Source organism: Plectropomus leopardus, chromosome 22, assembly GCF_026936395.1.
Source record: "Plectropomus leopardus strain MGB_pleo_1.0 chromosome 22, ASM2693639v1, whole genome shotgun sequence".
Classification (NCBI taxonomy): domain Eukaryota; kingdom Metazoa; phylum Chordata; class Actinopteri; order Perciformes; family Serranidae; genus Plectropomus; species Plectropomus leopardus.
Window position 1 is genome coordinate 3,785,577 of NC_142197.1, and position 18,642 is coordinate 3,804,218.

The 18,642-nt window shown below is 39.4% G+C and overlaps 11 protein-coding genes across 11 annotated transcripts; 8 read left to right on the forward strand and 3 right to left on the reverse strand.

Annotated features, from left to right (window-relative positions):
* The first annotated feature begins 476 nt into the window (after positions 1 to 476).
* On the forward strand, positions 477 to 856 carry LOC121965635 (histone H4). The gene has a single exon (XM_042515768.2). The coding sequence runs from the start codon at positions 492 to 494 to the stop codon at positions 801 to 803; it is 312 nt and encodes a 103-aa protein (XP_042371702.1). The 5' UTR covers positions 477 to 491; the 3' UTR covers positions 804 to 856.
* A 1,038-nt stretch (positions 857 to 1,894) lies between these two features.
* Positions 1,895 to 2,359, forward strand: LOC121965749 (histone H2A-like). Its single transcript, XM_042515874.2, has one exon. The coding sequence runs from the start codon at positions 1,918 to 1,920 to the stop codon at positions 2,299 to 2,301; it is 384 nt and encodes a 127-aa protein (XP_042371808.2). The 5' UTR covers positions 1,895 to 1,917; the 3' UTR covers positions 2,302 to 2,359.
* A 998-nt stretch (positions 2,360 to 3,357) lies between these two features.
* On the forward strand, positions 3,358 to 3,971 carry LOC121964241 (histone H4). Its single transcript, XM_042514455.2, has one exon. The coding sequence runs from the start codon at positions 3,612 to 3,614 to the stop codon at positions 3,921 to 3,923; it is 312 nt and encodes a 103-aa protein (XP_042370389.1). The 5' UTR covers positions 3,358 to 3,611; the 3' UTR covers positions 3,924 to 3,971.
* Positions 3,972 to 4,226: 255 nt separating this feature from the next.
* Positions 4,227 to 5,106, reverse strand: LOC148185838 (histone H3). The gene has a single exon (XM_088072896.1). The coding sequence runs from the start codon at positions 4,916 to 4,918 to the stop codon at positions 4,508 to 4,510; it is 411 nt and encodes a 136-aa protein (XP_087929022.1). The 5' UTR covers positions 4,919 to 5,106; the 3' UTR covers positions 4,227 to 4,507.
* A 1,218-nt stretch (positions 5,107 to 6,324) lies between these two features.
* Positions 6,325 to 7,404, reverse strand: LOC121964148 (histone H1-like). The gene has a single exon (XM_042514367.2). The coding sequence runs from the start codon at positions 7,142 to 7,144 to the stop codon at positions 6,659 to 6,661; it is 486 nt and encodes a 161-aa protein (XP_042370301.1). The 5' UTR covers positions 7,145 to 7,404; the 3' UTR covers positions 6,325 to 6,658.
* Positions 7,405 to 9,004: 1,600 nt separating this feature from the next.
* LOC121964150 (histone H1.5-like) lies at positions 9,005 to 9,845 on the forward strand. The gene has a single exon (XM_042514368.2). The coding sequence runs from the start codon at positions 9,053 to 9,055 to the stop codon at positions 9,491 to 9,493; it is 441 nt and encodes a 146-aa protein (XP_042370302.2). The 5' UTR covers positions 9,005 to 9,052; the 3' UTR covers positions 9,494 to 9,845.
* A 1,450-nt stretch (positions 9,846 to 11,295) lies between these two features.
* LOC121964151 (histone H2A-like) lies at positions 11,296 to 11,782 on the forward strand. Its single transcript, XM_042514369.2, has one exon. It carries the CDS (start codon positions 11,352 to 11,354, stop codon positions 11,733 to 11,735), a length of 384 nt encoding a protein of 127 aa, XP_042370303.1. The 5' UTR covers positions 11,296 to 11,351; the 3' UTR covers positions 11,736 to 11,782.
* Positions 11,783 to 11,933: 151 nt separating this feature from the next.
* On the forward strand, positions 11,934 to 13,250 carry LOC148185839 (histone H4). Its single transcript, XM_088072462.1, has one exon. The coding sequence runs from the start codon at positions 12,575 to 12,577 to the stop codon at positions 12,884 to 12,886; it is 312 nt and encodes a 103-aa protein (XP_087928588.1). The 5' UTR covers positions 11,934 to 12,574; the 3' UTR covers positions 12,887 to 13,250.
* A 605-nt stretch (positions 13,251 to 13,855) lies between these two features.
* Positions 13,856 to 14,971, forward strand: LOC121940445 (histone H2B 1/2-like). Its single transcript, XM_042483222.2, has one exon. It carries the CDS (start codon positions 14,026 to 14,028, stop codon positions 14,470 to 14,472), a length of 447 nt encoding a protein of 148 aa, XP_042339156.1. The 5' UTR covers positions 13,856 to 14,025; the 3' UTR covers positions 14,473 to 14,971.
* A 291-nt stretch (positions 14,972 to 15,262) lies between these two features.
* LOC148185840 (histone H3) lies at positions 15,263 to 17,043 on the forward strand. Its single transcript, XM_088072461.1, has one exon. The coding sequence runs from the start codon at positions 16,323 to 16,325 to the stop codon at positions 16,731 to 16,733; it is 411 nt and encodes a 136-aa protein (XP_087928587.1). The 5' UTR covers positions 15,263 to 16,322; the 3' UTR covers positions 16,734 to 17,043.
* A 96-nt stretch (positions 17,044 to 17,139) lies between these two features.
* LOC121964524 (histone H4) lies at positions 17,140 to 18,535 on the reverse strand. Its single transcript, XM_042514730.2, has one exon. It carries the CDS (start codon positions 17,657 to 17,659, stop codon positions 17,348 to 17,350), a length of 312 nt encoding a protein of 103 aa, XP_042370664.1. The 5' UTR covers positions 17,660 to 18,535; the 3' UTR covers positions 17,140 to 17,347.
* Positions 18,536 to 18,642: the final 107 nt, after the last annotated feature.

Genomic DNA, 18,642 nt, shown 5'->3' on the forward strand with positions numbered 1-18,642 from the left:
TCAGAGAACAACAATGAATAACTATGCAGTGTGGTCAGCGTATTTGTATTTAACATACTTTAAAATGACCACATGCAAAACATTAATGTCCCCAAATTCAGGACCACTTCTCACCTGTCCCCGAACAAGCATTCCCCTAAACTTTCCACAACCGAATGTTGTTCTGTGTTTGCATAATGAGAGGGAATTCACATTTAATTTCAACCAACTAAAGATCTCTATCAATAAAAAATAGACAACAGAGATTAATCCTGTTTTAGGCAGCGGATCAGCTGATTGTTCCATCCAGCGCCATTAGTGGTGTATATTTATTGTTTATCAATTTGTACAAATACGAGACAAAATTGGTGTGAAAAGGATACTCGGACAAATGATGAAGCGAGGGGGGGGCGCCCAGCAGAGCTCAACTACGTCCGCAGAAGGGATTTAAATACCGACGCTATTCCCTGACCTAGTATCAATTTTACTTGGTTTAAGCTAATACACTGAAAATGTCTGGTCGCGGAAAGGGAGGTAAGGGACTCGGTAAAGGAGGCGCTAAGCGTCACCGCAAAGTGCTCCGTGATAACATCCAGGGAATCACCAAACCCGCCATCCGTCGTCTGGCTCGTCGTGGTGGAGTCAAGCGTATCTCCGGCCTCATCTACGAGGAGACCCGCGGTGTGCTGAAGGTTTTCCTGGAGAACGTTATCCGTGATGCTGTCACCTACACCGAGCACGCTAAAAGGAAGACTGTGACCGCCATGGATGTGGTTTACGCTCTGAAGAGGCAGGGACGCACCCTGTACGGCTTCGGAGGTTAAATCACCGGCTTGTCTCACTGCAATACAACGGCTCTTTTAAGAGCCACCCAAATCATCCGGAGAGCAGAACCCTGGTACTTGAATGTGCCCTAATAACTAAACAGAACTGGTATCATTCACCGATGTCACTCAAAGACATTTCGTTTAACCTTTTGATTTGTGACCTCCTTACAAAAAAACAAACAAACAAACGGGATAAAAAAAAAAGGGATGAAATATTTATTATATTAATACAGTTTTATTAGATCAACATATTTGACTCCAATCATGATGATTAAAGTAGCTCATAGATACTGCCTTTATAGAAGTATTAATCAATCAATCACTCAGCCACGTATATATTATCCACCACTTGTCCTCAATACGACGAGTCTGTTCAACATTTGGAGTAGGGGTGTGTGTGTGTGTGTGTGTGTGTGTGTGTGTGTGTGTGTGTGTGTGTGTGTGTGTGTGTGTGTGTGTGTGTGGAGCGACTCATGTCCGAGTCTACGCAGTTTATTGAGAGGTCTCTAGATTCTCTCGTCCAAAAGTCAATGGTTTTGTGAATGGGTTTTTGGGTAAAATGCCCTAAGTAAGGTCTGGGGTTTCTGAACTTTTAAGGTTTTACTCGCCTTAAAAAGTGGTTAAACGGGTTTATCAGGGACATTAGACCTCATCACAGCCGACACAGAAATTTATTAAATCCACTTATCTGCCTGCCACGTGTACATTTATCTGTCTATAAAACATTTTTGAACGTGTTTTTACAGTGTTCGTAGTGGTGACGATACGTGCGACTGCGTGTGTGGTGTTCATCTGTGAAGATTATTAAAATGTGTAAATCTCTGTTCGTCACAAAGCTTAATTTTGGCGATAATCAAAAATCCCTTCAGATTTTTGATGAGGGAAGCAGCTGCTTACTTAATGGTTGGCCTACAAAAATACGTCATACCTTATAGGGAAAAAAAATCCCCTGCTAAAGCAGGGGGAGACCCCATCCTCTGCTGCTCTGCCTGAAACCTCTTTTCTGGTTGGTCCGGCTTGAGCCGCCCCGCGCGCTCCTTGGACATAAATAGGAGGTCTCGGCGACAACTGCTACATTTTCTCTGAGTCTCAACTCTGGAAAACAGTTATCATGTCTGGACGCGGAAAAACCGGAGGCAAAGCAAGAGCAAAGGCAAAGACCCGCTCTTCCCGTGCCGGTCTGCAGTTCCCAGTCGGCCGTGTTCACAGGCATCTCCGCAAAGGCAACTATGCTCAGCGTGTCGGAGCCGGAGCTCCGGTGTACCTGGCGGCCGTGCTTGAGTATTTGACCGCTGAGATCCTGGAGCTGGCTGGAAACGCAGCCCGCGACAACAAGAAGACCAGGATCATCCCCCGTCACCTGCAGCTGGCTGTCCGCAACGACGAGGAGCTTAACAAGCTGCTGGGCGGAGTGACCATCGCTCAGGGTGGTGTGCTGCCCAACATCCAGGCTGTCCTGCTGCCCAAGAAGACCGAGAAGGCCGCTAAGAAGTAAATGTGGTGACCCGCTGATGCTGTAAAGCAGCCCCCAAAAAGGCTCTTTTAAGAGCCACACACCATCTTTAAGGAGCTAAGTTCTCATGTGCCTATTTCAGTGTAACTGGATATTGAAAGATTACTTCGCAAAATGTAAGTAATCCAGTGATAAGCACCGTTTGTATACATCTAATAGATGAAATATTCCAAATGATCCCCGCTGATTTTTAAAAATACCTGATAACTCAACTGGTAGTTGGTGAAGACCCTTAATGACACCCCCCACCCCCACAGTTTTGTATCTATACTCAAATCTCATAAGAATATATCAGATAAACTTCTTTACAGACAGAATCGATCCTGGACCCTAGATTTAAAATGATCATCTTTGCAAATCAGGATAAGGCTAAGGAGGCCCAATTTATCAGTGTGTTAGGCTTTTAGGATCAGCAGTAGCAGCAGCAGTCATACCACCCCATGGATCCCAGACATTATCAATCATCATTCAATTTTTTTTTTGGTTTATTATTTCTTTTTAATGGCCTATATGTGGTCTTTTTTAAAGTCTTGTGTGAAATGTGTCATTCAAATGGATATTTCTGTATTTTGCAATGAAGCCTAGCACAGTCTAGTGGTCCTTTGACCAAATGATGCAGTCAACAAAGAAATGCTGTAGTGCAACAGCTACCTCGACAGAGCGGAGGACCCAGTTGCTTACTGGAAAAATAAATGTAACATCTTACCTCAGTTATAGTGCATTGTAAGCTTCTACCAATCGATGCCAATGCAGAGCCAACAGGTTTTCAAACATTTCAAAGCAAAGGTTTGAAAGTATTGAAACGTTTCAAAGTTTCAAAATTGCCATTTCTAGTCTTAATTGTTTCTTATCCCTCTTTAAAATATAGAATTTTGAATACTGAATGATCACATTTTACACCATCTAGGCACATACTTGGTTGACATGTAAGAAATAGGAGGGCAGAGCTACTGCCAACGTAGAATTGTTTGGGTAACAAAAAAAAACAGCCAAATTTGTGGGTGACTTTAATTTACATTTACTTGAGCTGAATTCATTAAAATATAAAATGCTATCTGTCATGTCACAAATGGAGAATTACACCCAGTCAGTGTTTTATTTTTTAAGGATTGTCTTTTATTACTGAAACGGAAATACAACGGTTTACGAGCTTTAGTTTGAAGAGGCAGAGGAAACTCGAGCTGCGCTAAGCCGAGCTGTCTTTCTTCACTTACGTCCGCAGAAAGGATTTAAACTTCGACGGTCTCGCTGGCTGCCATCACATTACTTCTGAACAAACCTTTGAAATTGAAATGTCTGGACGCGGCAAAGGAGGTAAAGGACTTGGTAAAGGAGGCGCTAAGCGTCACCGTAAAGTGCTCCGTGATAACATCCAGGGAATCACCAAACCCGCTATCCGTCGTCTGGCTCGTCGTGGCGGAGTCAAGCGTATCTCTGGTCTCATCTATGAGGAGACTCGCGGTGTGCTGAAGGTATTTCTGGAGAACGTTATTCGTGATGCTGTCACCTACACCGAGCACGCTAAGAGGAAGACTGTGACCGCCATGGATGTGGTTTATGCTCTGAAGAGGCAGGGCCGCACTCTGTACGGCTTCGGAGGTTAAATCAGTGGCTCATCTTACTGAAACACAAAGGCTCTTTTTAGAGCCACCCACATCATCCAGAGAGCTATTCTGCAATGTATTAATAATTAACAATGATTAAACTAGAATAAAAGTTAAACATATTTCATGAACGGTGTTTGGCGTAATATGTGTTGCAAGCGAAATATTAAGAGCGATCTGCGAACGTCTCTTTTCTGTAGATATTTGTGTAGATCATGTTTATTACAAGTTCAAAATTAGTAGCTAACATCCTACGTTGTGGTTATGGTATAATTGCAAATCGTGGGAAAGAGGAAATAAACCTCCCTTGTGTTCTCTGATGTTAATGTCATACTTGGTTACACTATTTACAACCAAAGTGATCGGTTTCATGATTTACTGTTTTAACACTCACTTCTCACTTGACACATAGTGACTGAAATTAGTTTATAGGCTCATAGTTTATAAATACACAGATACACATTTTTAATGATGATATTGCTACAATACTATTAGTTATATGTAGATTACTTTTGGGATCGTAGCTCTTACAGAAGGTTATGTGGCTCTTAAAAGAGCCGTTGTGTTGTCTGTGGTCGGTGAGTTTAAGCTCTCTCTCCGCGGATCCTGCGGGCCAGCTGGATGTCTTTGGGCATGATGGTGACTCTCTTGGCGTGGATGGCGCACAGGTTGGTGTCCTCGAACAGACCCACCAGATAGGCCTCGCTGGCCTCCTGCAGAGCCATGACGGCGGAGCTCTGGAAGCGCAGGTCGGTCTTAAAGTCCTGAGCGATCTCCCTCACCAGGCGCTGGAAGGGCAGTTTGCGGATCAACAGCTCGGTGGACTTTTGGTAACGGCGGATCTCTCTCAGAGCCACGGTACCGGGCCTATAACGGTGAGGCTTCTTCACTCCGCCGGTAGCCGGGGCGCTTTTACGGGCAGCCTTAGTAGCCAGCTGCTTTCTGGGGGCTTTGCCTCCAGTGGATTTACGGGCGGTCTGCTTGGTTCTTGCCATTTTTTGTGAGTGTCCGTTAACGTCTCTACAAAAGTAGGTGTTGCTTTGGTAGCTGTGGCTGCTTTATAAAGCCAGAGCCTGCGCGCTGGCAACGCTGATTGGTCCAGCGTTAGCACGTGACATAGCAATACAGCCAAAAAAAGAAAAGAAAAAATACAAACGCACTGTGGGTAGTTCATTAAACTCTTAATAACAGAGATATTCTCACTGATCACAAATATCAAATATACATTTTAATATATAATAAATATATCAAATGTATAGATCGTGGGAATCAAAAAACATTCACATTTACTTACTACAAATGTTTATATCTCTAATTAATTATTAACAAAACCTTTGATTGGAGAATATTCCTAAATAATTATTGCATAATCCATACTGGTGAGCAAATGCTGACTATTATAATTATGCAGTTATGCTTTAACTATATATATGGTTAAATTATATTTTTAAGTGTAAACTTCTTTGCCAACCCTTATTCCCAACCGAAGTTTCAATAAATAGATGTAAGGATTTATATATAAGTAACTATATATGAAATTATCTTAGGTCAGATATTTGGTATTTATTTTTACTCCCATAATATCCCATATAGATTAAAGCTATTGATAGTTTCTGACTTTTGGTGAAGAAAGAGAAAAAGATATCAAGCTTACAAGCAATCGCATGCATACAAAAACATGATGATAAAAAGAAGACTAAAAGGTTAATATTTACATCACATTGCATGATTAAAATTCATTAGAATTACAACATACAGCTACATTTTAAAAAAAAAGTAATAATAATCAAAGACAAATTTACAAGTTACGTAGTTACGACACACAACCAAAAGCCATTATAAAATAGTTAACATATCTTAGTTTATACACTGCTAATTTTTGCATCAGATAGGGTGTCTTTCTATATTTATTTAATTTATCCACTTACTGTGTGCAAAATTGGGATCAACAGAAAAAAATGGATTATTAAAAGAGATTTCTTTCCCCATATTTTCACTATTGCACTTATTTCTTAGATTCAGATTATTATTGTTTCCCTGATTGGTGCATTGCTTAATATTTAGGAACTTTATAATGATGGGCTGCTTCTCCAGTTGTTGCAAAACACACACTGTAGTCAGACAATTTTTTAAGAAAAATATATGACCTTTCAAGGGCCCTGTTGTTTTGTGTGGATTCTTTTTTATAGAGTCAATTTCAATACAAACATAATTTCCGTAAAATCACCAAAAATGACAAAAAATAAATGTCATCAATTTTACAAAACAAAAAACAAACAAAAAACATCAGAAAACACGCTCATTTAGTTGTTATAAGTTGGATGTCATACATACTGGATATTGGTATATCATAATACAACGGTCATTTACAAAGGTATTTTGTCAAATGTTTTTTTGTAAAAAAAAAAAAAATACACTTTAATTGAATTTAGGGGAACCTTTCCAGTGGCCACCAGTGGTAAAATTGATATTGTAAATATTTTCAAGTCTTTCATAATTGTATACCCTACTTTACAGAAATATTTATAATCATACTAGATTAATCAAGAGATTACACACATTTCATTCCCATGAAATCTCTAAAAGTACGAATAATAACTTTTATAATGCAGTGACACTTTTGAATATACAATCTTTTCATGTAAAACGGATTCAGGATGAATGCTCTTTATTGGATTTGGGTGGCTCTAAAGAAGAGCCTTGTTATGGAGTGGGTGAAGTAAACTGTAGTACATTTACTTTTTCGCAGTACTCTTGACAGCTTTAGGTGTAGCAGTCTTCTTTGCACCTTTTTTAACTCCTTTCTTGGATCCTCTTAAAGCATTCTTGACATAAATCTTCTTGGCTTCGGCTGCCGTCTTCTCCGTCATGTATCTCTCAGACTTCCGAGCGGCCGCTTCTATCGCCGCAGCCACCGCTGCAGCATTTTTACCCGCCTTGAAGGAACCTACAGCCCCGCTTCCTTTCGTGTGCACGATCGCTCCTTTAGACAACAACCATTTGATCCCGCGTTTAATGTAGACGTTGTTGTTCGCCACGTCGTAGCCCTGAGCGCCCAGCTCCTTTTTCAGAGCGTGTGTGGAAATACCCGCTCGGTCCTTGGTGGCGGACACTGCGGTCAGGATGAGATCGTTTATGGTCGCCCCGGATTTCTTCTTTTTGGTCGCTTTTTTAGGAGGGTTTGCCCTTGAAACATTTGGCATCTCCGTCGCTTCTTCCATGGCACTCTCACGGTCGTTCAGTGTGCTGGTCTGTCGTGACTGAGCGGATATTTCCGGCAGAGAGAAGTACTTATACGCTGCATGAGAACCGTTGAGAGTCAACCCAGTCTGGGACTCAAAAAAACACAATGAAAGAAAAAAAAAAAACTAGAAATGTCAGTTTCGTTGTCTTCTTTATCTCTTAATTTAATGGTGGGTCGGGGCATAGATGGCAATTTCGACACCGAAGATCCAACTGTTTCGAAACGTTTTGTCATTTCCGGCCAAGGCACGTAACTGTAGACGGGTTTCGAAACGTCACGTGATCGGTACCAAACCCCGAGAGATTAAGTCTCTGTCAATGAATGAAAACTTTAATTACAAACAAACTACAAGCTAACTGTAGCATTAGAGCATATCATTAGCTCACATAGCAAATTTTATATTAAATAGTCACCATATCTTCCAAGAACTAAATCAATAGCAGTTTGATTTGCTTTGCATGACACCTACTGAGGTGGGCTTTTGGACTGAGGAAAAGGGAGTTTACATCAAAATCAATGATAAATGAGTGCAATGCAAGCTTCTACAGGTGGATACCAAAGTAGAGCAAACCAGTTCTGAAGCATTTTAAAGTTCTGAATTTGCCATCTCTAAAAAAAAAAAAACCGGGAAATTAACTCATGAATACTCAGGTATGGACTTCTTCTTACCTTCTCCATATGTATAAAATATAGTACACAGCTTCAAAGTATGTGACCTTTTGCCATGCTCATTAGTTAAACCTTTGTGAAGGTAGTTTACAAAATAAATACATTTCATTTGATATATTACACAGAATCTTATCTTCATCAATGTTCTAATTATCAGTTTAGTAAAATGTTGTGGCTCATAAACTGACAACTGTGTGTATATGCAGAATAAGAAATGTGTTTGATGTAAATTGGTGTCATTTTACATTGTTTGCCTACAGTGCATTCAGGGAATATTCATTTTAAGCATACAGTGAAAATGGCTTATGTAGTTTTTGTTGTGTGCAATTGCAAAGTGAAACATTTATCCTTCTTTAACTCCTATTTATTTGATAATTGCATAGATGTTTCATGTGTAATAGTATGACATCAAAGGATTGTTTATTTACCCCTGTATGTAGTGAGGTGGATAGATCTCAATTAGGTGTCAGTCTCAATTAATTCAGATGAATAAAAAGTGGAAGTGAAAAAGAATAAAGCTTTATGCATGATGTTAAGCGGTGACAGCTTTTTGGAGCTTTGCCTCATCTGCCTGTCTTTGTGTCATTGCAGTGTCAGAGTTGTTTTGCATATTTCAGATTGAAAAACTATGACCTAAGTACGGTTACATGATCAAGTAAAAATGAAAAACTGTGTTTTATAGTCATAACACACGTTTCAGGATGTGTTTCGGCCAGTGGCCACTCCCTATCTGAGTGTGTTTGCAGTCACGGAAACAACTTCTATGTAATGAAAAATATTCACAAGAGTTGACTGTTTTTAAATTGAGTCGCTGAGACAACATCCCTCCTCACTGTCAAAATATTTTAAAGGAGCTTCTGATGTGTTTTTAATTATTTAGGATAGAAATTCTACAGAAAATGCATGCAACAGCATCTCACTCAGCAGCAGATGAGCAAAGTTTAAAGACTTCTCATGGAGTATAAGCCTTAATGTGGCATATATATGACGAGGAACGTCTTCTGCATCAGTTCAATTTAATTATAGACTTAATTGCGTTCTCTAAATTAGTATTTTACACGTTTATTGGCGAGAAGAAAGCACAAGTTGCACAGTGTTTCTGCCACAGCAGAGGACTGAGAGATTGGGCTGAGTCTCCACGGTTCTCATCGGCTGTATAAATACCCGTCTCGCTGTGCTGCCCCGGGACTCTCAGTGGACAGATCACAGTGAGTGGATGACGGTGCAGCCCGTTAAAAAGAAAAGAAAGCGGGCGAGATGCAGAGTCCTGGGCGCCACCGACCTCGTCTACAGAGCGGTGAGCGCCTCGAAAGACCGTAAAGGTATGTCTTTCGTCCCCTTAAAAAAAGAATTAGCCGGTCAGGGATACGACGTGGAGCTCAACGTCCGGTACATCAAAAAGTCCGTGAAGCAGTTGCTGGCAAACGGGTCTTTGGTGCAGATGAGAGGAACCGGAGCGTCCGGGTCTTATAAGGTCAATAAGAAAGTTGAAAAGGCCAAAACGGGTAAATCCTCAGCGGAAATGTCCAGTGAGACGGAAGAGTCTGAGAAAGCCGAGGACAAACGGGACCAGATGATTGAAGTGATTATAAAGAAAGAGGAAGAGGAAGAGGAGGAGGCCTTAGTGGGAACACATGAAATCTGTGGAGCTGAATAATAACAATAATACCATTGAATATATCATTTTTGCTTCACCTATTTAAGAGGCTCTTGTAAGAGCCATCCAAGTCCTCAGAGGAGCATATTTCTGTTGAATATTTGTGTTTTGAGTAAACATGTATTGATAAAGCAGCTATAATTAACACCTTCAAACCTGAATTAATTGGCTGTCAAATACAGGTAATTGGTAAATAAAAAAATAACACAAATTATTGCAAAAAAGGAAATTACCAAGAAAACATGCTAAATTACAAACGAAATAAACTTTATATATTTATTTATACCCAGTTAGTTTCCTGGATATTTTGCCTGTTTTTCCCCATTTTTAAAAACTGTTTGTTTTATCAAAACTTTTCTCTTATTCTCAATTTATTTTCTTGTCAGTTTTTTTCTTATTTCTTGCAGTCTGAGGGACATTGCTTGCAAAGATGCGTGTTTCATTTTTAGGGTAAATCAAAACAACTTGCTCAGGATTCAAAGGTTTAAATGCTTGTAAAAGAAGAAAAGGAGTGTCTGCAGGTTTCAGAGGGTAAAATAAGTTTATTGATTATTGTAGATGGACAGCATATTGATGAATCTCACAATCAAATACAATTGTAAATATGTCAGAGTTAGCAAAGGGGTATTCCAGAAAGCAGGTTATATGACAAGTCTATGTAGTATGTTAACCCTGAGATGAGGGAAACTGTTATCTGCTTCAGAAAGAGAGTCAAGTCAAGCTGAGTCAATCACCATGGTAACTGACTCTGTGAACCTAACCATATACACAACACCAAGATTTAAGTCCACAAATCAATGGCTCCAGTATGGATAAAACAGAATAAAATGAATATATTAAAAACAATAAAATAAAGCAATACTTCAATAATAACTTTAATTCAAAAAGCATCCAAAAAGTTAAAATACCACTATATAATAAAAGACAGTATACTAAAAAAAAATCAATAATCAAATATCTGTTAGCAAAATAAAAGTACCATCCCCATATTTGTATGCACCATAATCTAATATTCAATCATCATAGTAAGTCAGTCCCATAAGTCAAGTTAATATTTGTGTTGACGGTGTGAGCCTTATATCAATATCAAATGTTAATTCACTCAGCAGGATATTAGGCGAGTGGACGTGTGTTAAAACACGTTGGGGGTTTAAATAACTACATGTTGAAATAGCCACTGAATGAATATTTACTTTGTTTAACGTCAAATATGAATAAAATCAAAGTGAGGTCGGCCTGCAATCATGGTCGAGCAAAATATGCCTTACCTTTATGAATGATGTTTTTATATTTCATTTTTAGCTGCTTCCCCCATGTGGGATTGCACCTAAATGAAAATCAACATTTATTCAATCCACCACTTTTTCACCTGTATGCTACGATTTTTCTCTCTGCAGCTGCTGTAGTGTGGTTTCTTTATCTCAGCAGTTGCCATTGTGAATTGAGGTATCGGGGCTCCATTTTTTAAAATGACTTGAGCACTGATGCACATGAGTTATACATATGGTGACAGGCCTTTATACTGAGTAGATCAGGCCAACTCTTCATTTTAAAAAAGAATGGAGTGCTGTTATCGTTGTTTTATTCCCCAAATGGATCTGCAAAAATCTGAAATATGGGTGAATTGGCACAGTGTTTTATTTTTTATCAGTGATATCTTATTTTGTAAGTCCAACGTTCTTTAGAGCGGAAGTCGTGTATTCACCGCGGGGTTTGTAGTCTTTTCTGATTGGACGCTACTACTCTGCTGAAGCGGACCAATGAGACACCAGTTTGGTAGCTATATATAGTGGGCTGCCAAAAAGCCCATTACGCATTGTTATTTCGAAGTTAGTACTTTCAAGATACACAACTAAAAATGTCTGGAAGAGGTAAATCAGGAAAAACTAGAGCGAAGGCCAAGACTCGCTCTTCCCGTGCTGGGTTGCAGTTTCCTGTTGGCCGTGTTCATAGATTGCTCCGTAAAGGAAACTACGCGGAGCGAGTCGGTGCTGGAGCTCCTGTTTATTTGGCGGCCGTGCTTGAGTACCTGACAGCTGAGATCTTGGAGTTGGCTGGAAACGCAGCCCGCGACAACAAAAAGACCAGGATCATCCCCCGACACCTGCAGCTGGCTGTCCGCAACGATGAGGAGCTCAACAAACTGTTGGGTGGAGTGACCATCGCTCAGGGTGGTGTGCTGCCCAACATCCAGGCTGTCCTGCTGCCTAAGAAGACCGATAAGCCCGCTAAGAGCAAATAAACGTCCGCTTAGCATTCAATGATCCAAAGGCTCTTTTAAGAGCCACCCACTTATTTCCAGAGACAATATTCTTTTAGTTAAACAAGTTATGTATTTGATTCAGTAATTATTACCTTGTTTTGGTCCTTGATAAACAACAGCACATTATCAAGTGTATATACACTTAAAAAGTAACATGCATTGTCAAGCCCCACACATCTATAAATTGTCCACGTGCTCTAAGGGAGCTGCTTACTGTTCTTCCATCATAAAATGCCCAATAACATATGTTTGGTTGCATGTATACACATCTGTCACTGTGAGGGTCCTTACATTGCAAAGTGTCTGATAGCATTAATTCTCTACGGGGGGCATTTTGATGTTTCAGTGGTGTGATGATGTTTGTGCACTTTGCTTTTGTTTTGTTTAATTTGATCAATACACATATATTGCAATGAACATTGGTTAATCAGAATCATAAAATGGTACTAAGGTTATTACAACTAATTATACTATGGGGTTTTGCAATATATAACTGTAGTAGTAATAATTATTATAGGAGCTTATTTTTTCTAATTAATTAAGCCAACGTTCGACGTGACTTACATTTAGTTCTTGAAATAAATAATAATAAATAAAGGAATTCCGAGAGCAGTAGAAATGCCACAGTAAATGTTATCGCTTTTATTGTGAAGGATCGTTTTTTTTCTTAACCGGAAATTCAGCGGGTTACAGTCATAAAGTGGAAAAGGAAACTCGACCGTTGTTCTGCTTTTCTTCAACTACGTCCGCAGAATGAGTTTAAATCCTGACGTTTTCATCGCTAGAGCATCAGTTTTATCTTACTTAGACGAAACAGTATGTCTGGACGTGGCAAAGGAGGAAAGGGACTCGGCAAAGGAGGCGCTAAGCGTCACCGTAAAGTGCTCCGTGATAACATCCAGGGAATCACCAAACCCGCTATCCGCCGCCTGGCTCGTCGTGGTGGAGTCAAGCGTATCTCTGGTCTCATCTATGAAGAGACCCGCGGTGTGCTGAAGGTATTTTTGGAGAACGTTATCCGTGATGCTGTCACCTACACCGAGCACGCTAAGAGGAAGACTGTGACCGCCATGGATGTGGTTTATGCTCTGAAGAGGCAGGGACGCACCCTGTACGGCTTCGGAGGTTAAATCACCGGCTTGTCTCACTGCAATATAACGGCTCTTTTAAGAGCCACCCAAATCATCCAGAGAGCTGTTTCTGCTATGTAGAATGGAATAATTCTGCTGCAACTATAAATGTTATCCACATCACCCAGGCCATGTCATGACCTCATGCAGGCTCCTTTTTTAATGTATAATACTCAGAATATTATTACTTGTAAGTATATGGTGTTGCCCCAACATAAATCATAGAGCTTAGATTTTTTAAAAGTTGATGTTGTTTTAGTCTGTGGCGTGTGTAAAATGAACTTGAAACCTCAATGAACTAAAAACAATAATTCTCATAGTACACTAGCAGATATAAAGTGTGGAGAAAATAGTGTTTTCTGATCTCTAAAAGAGACATTTAAAAAATGAAGTTTGTTGTTTAGAAATGCATGATACAATTTATTTTAGTAATTTAATATTTTATCAGAATTAGGGGATAATCCAGCCCATAGCATCAGTTAATCAAAGATATGTTTACCAGTTAGTGTCGTTTCTAAAATTGCTTAAACTATGTGTGCTCTATTTTGTTGAGGGACATTTCTCGACAACTGTAAGACTAAGTACATGAAATTGAAAAGTTAAAAGAAATGAATTAATAAAATATAAAATTTACTGAATAAAAAAATTAAGTATTCTATATCAATAGACAAACACATAATACACATATTATAACTTACTTATTTTAACAGTCTGGTGTCCTTTTTGTAGTATCTTATACTACACTTTGCTGTCTTACTGTTTATACATTATTATTATTATTATTATTATTATTATTATTATTATTATTATTATTATTTCTTTCCTTTATTTATTTCATGTATATTTGTATAGGGATAAGTTTATAGCATGAACTATTACAGCATTTATAGTCTAAGCTAATTTGCAGTGCCCGTTCCTAGATGGCCCTTTTTGTACTGCCTCATCAAACAAAATTTCACTCTGCCACTCAAAAATAGGCTCATTTATCTTTTCTGGATTCTGGGACGTTTTTTGTCACCACAGTGTTGAATTGGTTCAATCACCATGCGCATGAGGCAGAGTGTCATTTCCGCATAGTTACTGCATGACGCTGAGACTCAACCAATGACAGAGTGGCGACAGCACAGCTGAATTTGCATATGCTGTATATATTCAGAGACAGTGTCTCCAATGTTTCACAAATTCCGGCTAACACCAGAATTACAATCATGCCTGAACCAGCAGCACCGAAAGCCCCTAAGAAGGGATCCAAGAAGGCGATCACCAAGACCCCCGGCAAGAAGGACAGGAGGAGGAAAAGGCCCAGGAAGGAGAGCTATGCCATCTATGTGTACAAAGTACTGAAGCAAGTCCACCCCGACACCGGCATCTCCTCCAAGGCCATGGGCATCATGAACTCCTTCGTCAGCGACATCTTTGAACGCATCGCCGGCGAGGCCTCCCGTCTGGCTCACTATAATAAGCGCTCCACCATCACTTCCAGGGAGATCCAGACCGCCGTTCGTCTGCTTCTACCCGGTGAGCTGGCCAAGCACGCCGTGTCTGAGGGAACCAAGGCCGTCACAAAGTACACCAGCTCTAAGTAAGCTGTTCTGCTGACTTTCAAAACTAAACCAACGGCTCTTCTAAGAGCCACCCACTTCATCTAAAGATTATATTCTGTTATGATCGTTGGTCACGCAATGTAGCTGTTGTAACAGTTAAACAAAAGCCACTGGAAAGGGGCCTAAAGCTAAGTGTGGCTCCAGAACTGCATGTTGCCTACCCCTGTGCTTAACTACCAGCCTGCACTATGATCACATGACATGTTATCACAAGACTAAAGCAAAACGATGATGGTTTGTAGTTTCATCCAGCAAATTATTAACTAGTGCCTAGTTAATAGTGACTAGAGTTAACAACCATTACATTCATGAGCTGGAAATCATTTTGTCAGTATAAAGCACAGTGGGAACTTAAATCTGTACTGGTACAGGTTTATACTGTACTGGTTTACACAGGCCATGTTAAAATTGACAGATCATATATTTCTACATACACTCACACATACATATATATAATGTATGATGAAAAGGGTATGTAAAATGTTTTTCTTCTCCCTGCTCTTTTTCAGTCATGAAAAATACAAATAGAATGTTACAAAGTTGATGTTGTAGAATAAAAATATGAACATGTCTTTAGCTTCTGTTAAAACAATAAGACTGTATTATGTTAATAAAATAAAAATACTGGACCACTGGACTTAACTCTCCTATCTGTTTTTTTGACTCATTCCTGGAGCATTATATCAGCACTGTAAAATTATCAGACATGAACTGAAATATTATTTGTACTTTCATTGAGTTCTTTTTTTAACCAGCATCATTCCCAATCATGGATATAAATTATTTGTTTATTTTCAGTTTTTTGTGTTCAAAACTGCCTTTAATGCTTAATGTATGTGATGAATGTCTATGGATTATTATTCTTGTAATTGTATTCTGTAATATTTTATGTATTGTACAACATCTTTGAGTTTCTTGAAAAAGCAAATTATTAATAATAATTATTATTAATAATATTTTGGAAGATGGAAGAAATATGAATCATGTGTCAATTTTTGTTTGTTTTGTTTTTTTATTTTGTGTTTTGTTTATTTGCAAACAACAAAATATATGCCATATGCATGAACACAGACAAAATTAAGCCAAAAAAAGGGAAAAAAGACAAGCTTGTAAAATCAGCCAGAACAGTATGCAAAGGTTAAAGGACTATCCACAGTGGGCAAACACATTTCCAGATCTAAATAAATCAAGGCTTCTGCAGTGTCATGTAAATTTATGGAAGTATGGAGCCAGAAAATTGAAGAAAAAGCTTAATTTAAGGAAACACTCAAATGACATATGTAGCCTAATGAATTTTCTAGTGCATTTTGAAATAAATATTAAATGTCGATTTTAAAGATGGAAGCATCAACTCATGAAGTGAGTTAAAACAGAGCCCTGCAACATAACTTTAGTCTAGCCCCTGTTGTAGTTTTTACTCCTGTATCCTGTTCAATTCTGTCTTTGAGATGCCAGTGAGAGTGTGAGTTTTTACACACATTTAATAGTGTTTTACGCCACTACTTAAGTAATATCAAGTACCACAGTTTGATTTTTTTCTTTTTTTGTCATGTGTTGTATACTATTAATAAAGCTGGTTTCTCTGTGGTATTCCATTTATTATTTATGGTACCTCAAAGAACTACAATTTAAAAAAAAAAAAAAATAGCAAATTGAGCGGGTCGGTTCGAATTTTCAGATTTCTTGTGTCCCATTGGCTGAGCCGGTGGATCACGTGCTTACACTCGCCCAATAAGTTTTGCTCGTGCGACGGCAGTGGCTTTATAAAGCAGACACTGACACTCTGAAACATCTACTTTTCCTGAGTGAAAGCAAGCAGAGTCCAACTAAAAATGGCAAGAACCAAGCAGACCGCCCGTAAATCCACTGGAGGCAAAGCCCCCAGAAAGCAGCTGGCCACCAAGGCTGCCCGTAAAAGCGCCCCGGCTACCGGCGGAGTGAAGAAACCCCACCGATACAGGCCCGGTACCGTGGCCCTGAGAGAGATTCGCCGCTACCAAAAGTCCACCGAGTTGTTGATCCGCAAACTGCCCTTCCAGCGCCTGGTGAGGGAAATCGCTCAGGACTTTAAGACCGACCTGCGCTTCCAGAGCTCCGCCGTCATGGCTCTGCAGGAGGCCAGTGAGGCTTACCTGGTGGGTCTGTTCGAGGACACCAACCTGTGCGCCATCCACGCCAAGAGAGTCACCATCATGCCCAAAGACATCCAGCTGGCCCGCAGGATCCGCGGAGAGAGAGCTTAAACTCACCGACCACAGACAACACAACGGCTCTTTTAAGAGCCACATAACTTTCTGTAAGAGTTATGGTCCCAATTAAGTATTTACTTTTTGTGTAATTATCTGTTACCACGTGAAGGAGGAAAAACTAATCTACGCGAATAGTATTGTAACAATAACATGAGTTCATGTGTCAATGTATATTAGTTACATAACATTTAAATTTCTACTCAGAACTTATTCATTCTTTATATTTTAATTATCAAGTGACATATGCAAAATTCCGTTTTTATTGTTTAATTTTTACACAGCACGCAAGATTAACGGTGGTTGACTGGCTGGTTACCTAGTGTTTAGAATAACAGCGACCATATTACTATTATTATTTTTTTTATTATTATTTTATTACTTATTTTTAGTTATCCTGTAGCCAGATTTGTTTTTCAGAGCAGTGTTTAAACATTTCTTTAATACCTACTACCTACACAATAGCACATATCACATCATGAAACAGATCACTTATTTTATTATGAATGTAACCAAGTATGACAATAACAGCAGGTAAAATTAGCTCTCTTTGATGATTTGGGTGGCTCTTAAAAGAGCCGTTACTTTTTAATGAGATGGGCTGATGATTTTTAACCTCCGAAGCCATACAGAGTGCGGCCCTGCCTCTTCAGAGCGTAAACCACATCCATGGCGGTCACAGTCTTCCTCTTAGCGTGCTCGGTGTAGGTGACAGCATCACGGATAACGTTCTCCAAGAAAACCTTCAGCACACCGCGTGTCTCCTCATAGATGAGTCCAGAGATACGCTTCACACCGCCACGACGAGCCAGGCGACGGATGGCCGGTTTGGTGATTCCCTGGATGTTATCACGGAGTACTTTACGGTGACGCTTAGCGCCTCCTTTACCGAGACCCTTGCCTCCTTTACCGCGACCAGACATGCTTGCTAAAGTTTGTTCCGAAGAAAAACTGTTGACTCATATGGTTAGAACGTCAGTATTTAAATCCATTCTGCGGACGTCGTTGAAGAAAGGCAGCTCTGCTCGTCTCGAGTTTCCTGTTATTCTTTGACATTGTAAGCGCCGTATTTCCGCTTAAGAAAAAAACTATATATTCCTTCAAAATAAAAGCAGGAACATCGGCTATGGTGATTCTGCAATTCCTCCTACATATTATGCAGCACTTCTGTATAAACGTTCTCTAATATTTACAATTTTAACTGTTTAATACTTTATTAACTATTATTGCACAACTATGTCAAACGGCGTTGTGGTGCTTCAGCTGTAGTCTGGAAGGGCTGTCTTGAGCAATGCACACCACCAGGTGTCACTGTTTACTGGGGTTGAGCCCCAAAAATGTCTTTTTGCAAAAACGGAGATGAAACTCAGTGATGAAAAGATTCAGGAAGCTTCATTACTCCCTCACAAAAATAGTATAGATGACAGTGGTAAAATCTCAGCAGTGGGATTTCTACATATATATCATGATGTAGTGGTTTAACTTTATTTGATGTAATCTGGCAAAAATGTCCATGGTGTTTACTGGGGTGCGACGTTGAATTGAATAAGTCATTATTCGGTACCACGCATTGCAATAGTAATGTGAAGTATTCCAAAGTAGAGATGATCAAAACTTTAAGATTGGCATCTACTATACCATTGTTTTTGTTGTAAACTCCCTTTCCCCAGCCCAAAAGCCTACCTCAGTGTGTCATGTAAATCAAATTGCTACCTAGTTTAACTATAACTAATGACATTGGTTTTATACTATGCTATAATTACTTTATAGAACATTTTAATGGTCTCATCTATTAATGGAGACTCCGGGTTTGGTACCAATCACGTGGTGAAGACAGAAGTGACGAAATGTCTCTTGCAGTGCAATCTTCAGTGTCAAAATTATAATCTGCATCTTAAATACGTTA

What these genes read in the sequence shown, in the direction of transcription:
- LOC121965635 (XM_042515768.2), top strand. Translation starts at nt 492, where the DNA reads ATGTCTGGTCGCGGAAAGGGAGGTAAGGGACTCGGTAAAGGAGGCGCT.
- LOC121965749 (XM_042515874.2), top strand. Translation starts at nt 1,918, where the DNA reads ATGTCTGGACGCGGAAAAACCGGAGGCAAAGCAAGAGCAAAGGCAAAG.
- LOC121964241 (XM_042514455.2), top strand. Translation starts at nt 3,612, where the DNA reads ATGTCTGGACGCGGCAAAGGAGGTAAAGGACTTGGTAAAGGAGGCGCT.
- LOC148185838 (XM_088072896.1), bottom strand. Translation starts at nt 4,918, where the DNA reads ATGGCAAGAACCAAGCAGACCGCCCGTAAATCCACTGGAGGCAAAGCC.
- LOC121964148 (XM_042514367.2), bottom strand. Translation starts at nt 7,144, where the DNA reads ATGGAAGAAGCGACGGAGATGCCAAATGTTTCAAGGGCAAACCCTCCT.
- LOC121964150 (XM_042514368.2), top strand. Translation starts at nt 9,053, where the DNA reads ATGACGGTGCAGCCCGTTAAAAAGAAAAGAAAGCGGGCGAGATGCAGA.
- LOC121964151 (XM_042514369.2), top strand. Translation starts at nt 11,352, where the DNA reads ATGTCTGGAAGAGGTAAATCAGGAAAAACTAGAGCGAAGGCCAAGACT.
- LOC148185839 (XM_088072462.1), top strand. Translation starts at nt 12,575, where the DNA reads ATGTCTGGACGTGGCAAAGGAGGAAAGGGACTCGGCAAAGGAGGCGCT.
- LOC121940445 (XM_042483222.2), top strand. Translation starts at nt 14,026, where the DNA reads ATGCTGTATATATTCAGAGACAGTGTCTCCAATGTTTCACAAATTCCG.
- LOC148185840 (XM_088072461.1), top strand. Translation starts at nt 16,323, where the DNA reads ATGGCAAGAACCAAGCAGACCGCCCGTAAATCCACTGGAGGCAAAGCC.
- LOC121964524 (XM_042514730.2), bottom strand. Translation starts at nt 17,659, where the DNA reads ATGTCTGGTCGCGGTAAAGGAGGCAAGGGTCTCGGTAAAGGAGGCGCT.